Below are 9,950 nucleotides of genomic sequence, written 5' to 3' on the forward strand. Positions count from 1 at the left end.
CCCCCCCAGATATCAGTATGGCAAAGTAAGTCTTCCTATAAAATTAATAGGAAACCCTTCTTTTCCTCCCAACTGCGTGTTTTATGATAAAAATATTATGTTGTGAAATTCTAACAAAGATTTAAAGAAAAAAAAATTAGCCTTTCCCAATTCCTGAAAGAAGCTGACTGTAAAAGCTCTTGATAGTTCCTGTAGTAGAAATGAATAGTGCCCAGGGAAGGGGTCGAGTCCCCATCCCTGGGGGTATTTAAAAGCCGGGCAGATGAGGTGCTCAGGGACACGGCTTAGTGGTGAGATGGCAGGGTTAGGGTAAGGGTTGGGCTTGATATCTTAAAGGTCTTTTCCAACCTAAATGAATCCATGATTCTGTGATTTCAAAGCAGTCTTCTGGTGAGTTTAGAAGCTTCTGTGGAATTTTAATTTTTATCCTGTTTTCTTTCCCTTAAAAAAAGGAGGGGAGGATAATAACTGCTGCTGCTTGAGAACCCACAGAGGCTTTTCTTTTCAATTGCAAGATCAGCTGAGGTTACTTTTGCTAGTTTTGTTCAGTAGGCTGGTGATACTAGATTAGAGATACAGACGTTCTTATTAATTAGTCTTCATAAAGTTTTGACAGACCATCTGGAATATTTTGGATGTTAATAGGCAGCATCACAGTTACCACAACTGCGATCTGTTTTGCTTTACTATTTTTGTGGTTTAGGTGTTAGACATCAAGTTCGGTTTGAAGAGAAGAAAACCAAATTAAAGATATTTTTGGTACCTGCTACTGTTTACTGTTCTTAAATGAGAGGCACTTTAGTTTGAGATCAACACCATTTCTTTCTTTGCACGTTACTTATGGATGGTTTGCTAGGAAAATCACAGTTCAGTTGATATGTGTTTATGAGTGGTTTTTGGCATGCGACATGATTTTCATTCAAAGTGGTTAACCCTGATGTGACCCGTTTCCTAACCTCAATTGTACTACTGGTAATGGGGCATCTTTGAAAACATCATTGATTTATAAATGAATTAAACCGCATGGTTAAGATTAAACGGTGTTATGTGCAAGAAGATCTTCAGGCTTAGAAAATATGCGAGGTCTTAATGGAGTGCAGTTGGGATGGGTTAGCGCCAGCCTGCTGCCCTTCTCTTCTACCCACAGCTTTCTTCCTTAAGATATTTCAGTGGTGGTTTCTGATTATTTAAACCCCTCCAACTGTTTTTGTCCTCTAGACATGCACAACAAGAAGGGGAAATATTTGTAAGGAAACTACATGATTTTAAGGTTCCTGGTGGAAAGATGGTAGTTGTCATTATTGCAAGATACACGTAAAAATGGTCAGATGTTTACTTTGATCCCTTTAGAATTCAGGTTTTGTTTTCTTTTTCTTTTTGGCAACTGCAATTTTACTTTTCATACCTGCTTTAGTACAGCATGCTTTTTTTTTTTTTTTTAATTGTTTTAGGAATTCAGTTCCTTTCCTATTAAGCCCTGAAATGGGAATTTAATACTTCTGCTATGACTCATTTCATTGGCTTTTTGGTCTTTGCAATAGAGTTCAAGATTTTTCCTTATTTGTAATTTATTATTGAAAAACTCCTAGGTCTGTTTCAGAAGTTACCTTTTCTATATTCTTTCATATACAAATAAAGAGGAATTTAAAATGTGACTTCTTTGAGGTCGCTGTATATGGGCTTGAGCTGTACTGGAGGAATTAGGAATCCCTATTAGTGACTATTTCCTTGCTTTTTTGATGGCTACCCAGTTCTGTGTTTGCCTGGGACTCTGTCATATTCACATACTGTTGTGTATTTCCATCCTTCACCATTTTTATCTTTTTTTTAACTGTATAACAGAATTTCGGAGGGTTGTAGGGCCTGATTTAGGAGCACAATCTCTCTCCAGTGCTGGTCGAGTGTTTCCCGATGAGTACAGTCAGCTGTAACTCTGCCTGAACGTGGCATTTGGTCTTGATGGATACACCTCAATACCGAGCAATTACTTTGGAGCTGGTGGCCAATGTTCCAGGCTGGCAGTTTTCATTCTTCCCGTTGCGCTTGAGCTACTTGCAAGGCTGACTCTGGAGATTTTTATTGCACAAGTATTAAAAGGCTTAGCTGGAGTGGAGCGAGGCCGGCAGCAGTTATTAGAGCTGCTTTCTAAATTATTTATTTAGCTAAAAAGTGAAATCTGATCTGGCTTTCCTGACCTGCCGGGAGGTAATAGCATTCGGTTTCTTTTTTTAACTGTGTGAAAACGAAATGAAAGTTTAAATTATATTCTTTAGGTTATTCATTTACAGAGGGGAAGTTGTTAGTTACAACCAGAGCTGGCAGAGTAGCATTGTGTTGTGTTTTCCCACAGGTCCAAACAGAAAGGAGGAGTTTAAATGTGTGGACTGTTAACCAACCCCCTAAAATCTAATGGTTATATACATTTTGATTTACATGCACTGATCTGTTTCACAAGGTCTTTGATAATTTGTGTTATTTAGGCACTTTATTTCATTAAAAAAATCGTTAATTCTTCAGGCAGCAGTGCGGAAACATTCTTCTTGGTTCTGTTTTGCACTGTGTCCAACTGCTATTTTCACATCAGCTCTAGTATTGAAATCCACAGTTGTTCCCTTTTCTCTCACAAATGCATATTACGCTTCAGGAATTGCAGCTTATAGCATTTTCTAATTGCTTTCAAAGCCATTGAGTTATGGAAGCCTATTAAGCAAGCAGCACTTAAAAGCTGGTGATCTCTTACATAAAAATATTAGCCTAAATATTTTTATATGTATGCTTTTCAGCACATCCAGTTTTATGGCTGATTTTAGACCCTGTGGTAAACAAGCATGCTAATGGAGCTGTTGGAAGCCCCTTTAGAAAGGAATCGCAGCACTGTATACGCGGTGGGTGACGTCCCGCTTTGATTGAATGCTGTAATAAAGCCTGCATCTGTGTTGTTATTTTCAAGAGGAAATTCAGAAGGGAACACTGAATACAACTCTGCTTTGGGTTTATCTTTTGATCTTTTTCCATCTCAACATGTGTCTCCAATGTTTCTAGATGGAGTGTTTGGGATTTTTAACTAGGGCTCATTTAAGAAATTTGCTGCCAGTGACAAGATAGGAGGCACAGAAGTGCGGATCGTCCCCAGCATGATCCTTACCAACACCAGCTCTCCCTTTCCCTCTTGTTCCTGCCTTCTCCTGACTCCTTCCCTGGCCTGTCTGACCACAGCACAGCTGTCTCGGACAAAGATAGAAGTTCTGGTAAGGTGCACGTTTGCCATCACCTTTTCTTTCCTCTCCTCCTTCTCTCCGTCCATGCTCTGCCCTGTGCTTTTCACTCTCGGACACTTTATAGAGGTGTTTGTCACCCAGTCATTCTTGCTGATAAAAAGTTGCCGGCTTTCCCGATCTTCGCAGGGTGGATGGAGATTGGTTGATGGTGCAAAATAGTAAACCCAGGACATGATCTTGTGCTCTGGAGTGAGCCGTGTTTCAGCAGATTTCACCAAGGCGAGCAAGCAGGTGTGTGGGGAGGAGACGGGGACAGTCAGCATGCACAGCTCGGTGGTGTGTTATCGCCACAGGATCTCAGGTCTCTGCTCATGAGTTGAACTTTCCCCTCTCTGGAGCAGTTTTGCAGGTTTTGTCGATATTCCTTCCGCTGAGAATAGCAGAAGCATTTCTGCCAGTAAAATCTTGAGTACACACAAGAAAGTTGCGATCATTGTACATTGTGGGATTGGAAAAAGACTTTGTCTGAAAGCTTGTCCTTTTCCCTTCTCTTGCTTTCTTTTACATCAGTAGATCAGATCAAAGACTGCTCTCTCCCTCCCTTGCCCTCTTTTTCAAAACCTGTCCCTCTCTCATCCTCAGACTTCCCGTGGCTTCAGCCGTGCTATGTCTGGATTGTAAATGACGTGTGCTTCTAATAAGAGTCAGTGAGAATCAGCCAGACCTGCCGGAAGCAGCGTCCCTGACTTAATTAAAAGTTATCAGATCTGTGTGAATGCTCACATTGCAGTGCTGAATTCTTTAAATATTAGTCTCGGAGCTTGCCTTTTCCTATGAATTTTGGGGATAAGCAACACGTTGGTATTAACAGTTACTGCCCTTCCAGTTTATTTGGGGTTAAAAGCCATTTCAACCAGGATTGTAGGTAAAAGCTGCCCTTTAACACCGCACCGTTGGCTTTTCGTTGTGAGTGAAGGTGGGGAAGCTGATGCAGTAAACTTAGCTTAGGTCTTTCTGCTCTGTACATGAAAAGAAAATTCAGAAGGGGTATTGAAGTATTATATTTCGGAGAAAAATTAATGATTCAGTAAATTTCCTCAGCATGTGTAGGGTCCTCTCTTTGTTTGCAGACTCCGGCCAAAGTTCTCCAGATCCTGCAAGAATCAAGTAAAGAAAGGAGTCTTCCAGCCTCCACCGCAATGCAGATGTTAGGTATTTTTGACCACAGGATTCTTGATGCAGAAGCCTAAAATGATGTAGGCTGCTTTTCAGATCCCATTTTGAAGGTCTGGTCCTTTGGGGCTAGGGATGGGGGAAAGGGAGATCTTCTAAGGTTTTGGCCTCAGTTTTGAAAGTATCTGCAGGGATGTACAAAGTTTGATCTGTGGGCTGCATTGCAACTCTTGTCTGCACTGTAATTTGATGAATTCAAATACTACTGGAATTCAAGTGTAGCAGTGTTGAACCTGCCAAGGTATGTGGGGAAAGAACTGGTTTCATTGCTTATAAGCGATATTTGGCTGTGCTAGAAGTTGTCCTTGTTTCTTGAAATCTGTTCCTAGCTGGCAATTTCGGGCGCTGAGAAGGTGAAGTCGAGCATGTTTTGATTTGTGCTTTAAGGCATACTGAGTCTGCGTTCAATGAACAGTACGAAGTCCTGTAACTGAATTTCATTTTAGTATATGATTCCATTTTTTGTTGTCAAACTTTTGTCTTACGTGATCTACCAACCCCCACCCTGTAACACACACAGCCCAGTCACTTCGTTGTAATATTCTTTATTTTTAGGTGAACAATCAGAATAATGTTCAACATAAACCTGTTGGAGAACCTGAAGGTTTACATCAGCAGTCGACCTCCGCTTGTGGTCTTTATGATCAGTGTAAGCGCTATGGCAATAGCTTTTCTCACACTGGGTTATTTCTTCAAAATCAAGGAGATCAAGTCACCAGAAATGACAGAGGTAGGTACAAAAAGTTCCTGAGCTGAACAGTGGGAATACTAATTTGAAAAACTTGCCCAAAGTCAGTGAGTTGGTTTTTTTTCCTCAAGAACCCTCTCGTGGGAGTGCGCAGAGTCTTATGGTAGATTGTCTTCGTGTATACTTGCCTCTAATTTCATAAGGAAAGAGGCTATTGGTATGAATGTTTGAATAGTCTTTTTTTTTTTTAGTTTGAGGATGAGGCTGAATCATCTGATGTGGATCTTCCCTAATATGGCTTGGAGCCTTTCTTATTCTGTTGTGCCAGCTAGCTTGTGTGTGAAACTTCTGATCTTGTCTGGTAGTACTGCTCTGTAATGGGGCAAACATTGCCAGGAACCGCTTATACCCTGAGCGTGGTGAGAACAGACAAAGTTAGTATATACCTTCTGTAGTTTAAAGGAGGATATTCTGCTGCTGTGCTGAGCGGCGTTCAGGCAGTGACTGTGACTGGACACGTCTAACTTTTGCAAACAGCTTGCCCTGTTGTTGAGATGGCCACGGTGGAGGTTGTGCTTGCTTTGAGAGCCATGTAATTTTCGTTAAATGGCTTGGAGCTGTGGGCAGGTGGTACGTGTCCAGCTCTGCACTGCTCTAGAGAAGTGGCAGCCAAGAGTTAATTTGCTAATCTGGTTGAAATCTTCATGTTTGTTTTAAGGACTGGAATACTTTCCTTCTGAGGTTTAATGATTTGGACTTCTGTATATCTGAGAATGAAACCTTAAAGCATCTCATCAATGATACCACAACTCCAGAAAGCACCGTGACTAGCGGACAGGCGAGATCTTCTACGCAGTCTCCACAAACTCTTGAGGACTCTGGTCCAATAAACATCTCTGTTATGATCACGTTGACGCTGGACCCGCTCAGACCATTTGGCGGATATTCTCGCAATGTCACACATCTAAGTTCCACAATTTTTGGACACCAAATTGGACTCTCAGGTATGCAAGAGTTGACCTTCATAAATTTGAATGATAACTGTATAATCAAATACAAACTCACCAGCTTATTGTTGGTGAAATAAATCTTTTTCTTGGAACATATATGTATTTCCAGATTTGTTGTGAGTATATTCCTACGTAGAGTTCTTCACTTGTTTTCTAAAAAAACTTTTCCCTGCATATAGAATGGAAAAGAACCTGCAGGTTTACCAAGATTAAGCTTTGCAGTTTTAAATGATTAACCTAATGACAACGGAAGGTAATTTTTAACCCAACAAAATTCTAAGCAAAAGCTTCTGCAGTGACTGTCGTCAGTTCTATCTCGATACATCTTCAAGTCCTTAACTCACACTTTGAAGGCATTAATGTATATACATGAGAGATCAAGTAGCATGTTGTCTAAACCCAATAGTTCATCTAAAATGCATACACGAATAAGCTTAAATATTGCAAATGGCAACAAATAAGATGATTACAATTTGTGTGGTGTGACGAGACTGATCTGCTGTGTGGCTACTCTGACAATAAGTTTTGACAGATTGTAGAAAATTGGTAGAAATTGATAATAGAACCTCATTGAATTTTAGCTTTTAGCCAGGGTTGCACTTTATAATAATGCCTGAAGGTGTCTTGAACCTCAGAGACCTGTGAAGAGACATTTGCCACAGCTGTAAGTCTGTATTGCTGTATTTTATGTTGTTATTTTGTTACTGCTTTAAGAGCTATCAAATGCAAGTTCCATTTCCAGTAGCCTGGATTTATTTTTGTTATGAATATATCCACATGCAGGTAACATACACTACTTAATCTGCAGCTCAATATCTGCTAGCACGTTTTTGTCTACATGAATATTTCCAATTTGAAAAGTAAGTGTCAGAAAAAAGCAAATGTGGAACAAAGTCTTTGAGAGGAGAAAGGCTAAAGATCTGTGATTTTTACTTTCTAATGAAGTTCTCTGAACATGCATGAATTCACTTATAAGTAGTGAGGTTTTAATTTCTGAAAGGAGCCTAATGACCCCTCTTCTTCTGGGGGCAGGAGAGATTAGAAAGACTAGCAGCTGGGGCTTTTGTAGTTGTTTCGATTTTTAACTTTCTTTTTGCTCTCTTTGTTGATAGTAAAGATCCTGGATGACTTCAAAGGTACAGATTCTGGGTTATGGTTGCTGCCTTAGTCATTTGTGTGTTGTCCTTATCCTAGTGATTGTTGCTCAGATACTTTTGTGAATGAAAAGCAGCTTTCCTTCTCTCTATCTCAAAGGCAGAGAATCCCACGAGGAGATAAATATTACATTCACCCTGCCGGCTGCCTGGAATTCAGATGACTGCGTTCTTCATGGCCACTGCGAGCAGGTTGTGTTCACAACCTGTATGACTGTGACAGCAGCCAGCAATGTGTTTCCTGTCACAGTGTAAGTGCATTTTAAACTCTCCTTCATAGACTGGTTACTGGGTGATTAATTCCTCAGCTGGTTCTCTGAGGCTGTTACTTCCTGATGAGTGTGGAAATTATGTACCTGCCTGCCTTCCCCCACAGTGAAAACCCTGTCTTGAGTCTTGAGACTTTTGCTGTCTTCTAGCATCACTAGATTCTTCCGTGGATGTTTTGAACTATAGCCCCTACCTGCCTTTCAGCACGCTACCTGTGATTTAAACTTCACTAGGAACAAAAGAATCTGTGAATGTTTAAGAAAGATACCCTATAATTTAGTGTCACTACCTTGTGTGAGAGCTAAGGCTTGAATTTAAGGTTCTTATCCTCTTCCCTGCTGAGAGATCAGTGTAAGCCGAATGCTGCTTTGCTACCATACCCCAGCAGGTACAGACCTTTCATCAAAATAGTTTCCCTTTGTTTTCTCAAGACTCTCTGACACTATTCAGTATACCCTGGAGAACCACCAGATGGATTCACATGACTCTGTGAAGCCTTACAAAACCCAGTGTTTTTCTAATTAAGCTGTGGGTTGTTGACTTGCTGGAACAACTTGCCAGTTAAATTCTAATCTTAGTATAGGAATCCTATGGTTTTTACACACCCGTTTGGTTAACCTTTGGGTTTTGTTGTAGTTTTGGAAGGTCCAAAATAAAACTGTGTTTTATGCTGCTGTTGAGAAGACTGGGCTTGACTCAGTTCTAAAAGTTAGCCTTGACTGAACATGGAGAATGGCAATTGAGGTGCTAATTATTTCTGTTTTTCTGCAGTCAGCCACCACATTGTGTTCCTGAAACATACAGCAATGCTACACTTTGGTACAAGATCTTTACGACAGCAAGGGACTCTAACACAAAATATGCACAAGATTATAACCCTTTCTGGTGTTACAAAGGAGCAATCGGAAAAGTGTATCATGCTTTAAATCCCAAACTAACTGTTATAGTTCCAGATGTAAGTGCCAAGGTGTTTTTATCTGTTATGTTGAATAAATGCCTAGTTCTGTTTTAATTGAATATGGTTCTGTTCATGTCGTAAAATAGTCATATTCGGTGCTGGTTTATTATGTAGCGCAAGGGCTGAGACAGAGTTGGCTATGCTTTACCCCTGGTGGGCATGATGGTTGTCATATAATATCCATGTGCCTCAGCTGTTAATAACTAACATTTATATTTTGAAATGATTTGACCAAAGATGCTGCCAGCATATGAGAAGAGATCTCTAGTACAGATTTTTAACATGAGTAACATTTTGGCTCTTTATATGCCACAATTAGGAATCACTTTCATTACTGTGCCAGCTGCGCAAAGGGGAGAAGTTTGATCCATGAAGTAATTTCTGTGCTGATCTGATAATTATTGCTTTAATATAAAATGTCAACTATTGGTGCATTGTCAGTAAATGGTTTTAATTCTCTGTGCAGGATGATCGCTCTCTAATAAACCTGCATCTCATGCATACCAGTTACTTTCTTTTTGTGATGGTGATTACAATGTTCTGCTATGCAGTTATTAAGGGCAGACCAAGCAAACTGAGGCAAAGCAATACAGAATTCTGCTCTGAAAAGGTGAGTCTGTGTAATAACATAATGCTGACTGTGATAAAACATAGACAACCTCCCTTTTTACACAGCACAGTCTGGTTTTTCTTATCTCTGGAGGTGTAGATTTAATTCCCTTTCAAAGAGGCATGGGTGTTTCATTGTGGACAGTATGGATGGGTGCTACAAAATACATACATGTGCTTTGTAGATCCTCAGAGTTAGGCTTCTACAGTAGTGGTTGAGTGCAGTTCAGTAAGTGCTGTAATGCAACACTTCTGCCGGAATTCTGGAGTTACTCGCACCATTTTGTATGAAGCATTGAATAGATAGCATTGGGTAGTTTTATTTATCTTGTATCCCAACCGACTGAAAACTTTGAATAAAACATGATACATAATTCTGATGGTTGTTCATCAGAACTAAATTAAAACAATGACAAGGCTATTGAAACAGTCGTTATGCAGTACTGGGGACCTGCACTTTGCTTGAAGGATTAAATATGAATATATTTAATTGTGAAGTAGGAAGCTAATGTTGGCACCTTTTGACCATAATGATATTTTGTAGTATAAGCTGGTTTGGGGTTTTTTTTAATTGGTTGTGCTAAGTACAAAACACTTTCAGAGTTACTTTGATTTCCTTTCCGAGTTAGACTTTTCGAGGTTCTTTGAAAAGGCAAGGACAGATATGCCAGCTGCATGGAGATAAGTAATATCATTGTTATGGGATTAAGAATTTGACTTTTAATTAAATGTTTTCTTTTGTTTAGGTTGCTTTGTCAGAAGCATAATCCATCGTCTCCTTTTACTGAGAACGACTGAGAACCGTAATCA

General features: G+C 39.9%; 1 protein-coding gene across 1 annotated transcript in view; it reads left to right on the forward strand.

Moving 5' to 3' along the window:
• TMEM248 (transmembrane protein 248) overlaps positions 1-9,950 on the forward strand; it is a 16,321-nt gene extending 6,371 nt beyond the window's left edge. The window contains exons 2-7 of the mRNA XM_009645146.2: positions 5,007-5,181; positions 5,858-6,143; positions 7,404-7,554; positions 8,345-8,528; positions 8,998-9,141; positions 9,887-9,950. Coding sequence (XP_009643441.1) covers positions 5,023-5,181; positions 5,858-6,143; positions 7,404-7,554; positions 8,345-8,528; positions 8,998-9,141; positions 9,887-9,907 — 945 coding nt within the window. The 5' untranslated portion in view covers positions 5,007-5,022 and the 3' untranslated portion in view covers positions 9,908-9,950. The remainder of the gene's footprint in view (positions 1-5,006; positions 5,182-5,857; positions 6,144-7,403; positions 7,555-8,344; positions 8,529-8,997; positions 9,142-9,886) is intronic.

This window comes from Egretta garzetta, unplaced genomic scaffold (assembly GCF_000687185.1).
Source record: "Egretta garzetta isolate BGI_Z169 unplaced genomic scaffold, ASM68718v1 scaffold108, whole genome shotgun sequence".
NCBI classification, from domain to species: domain Eukaryota; kingdom Metazoa; phylum Chordata; class Aves; order Pelecaniformes; family Ardeidae; genus Egretta; species Egretta garzetta.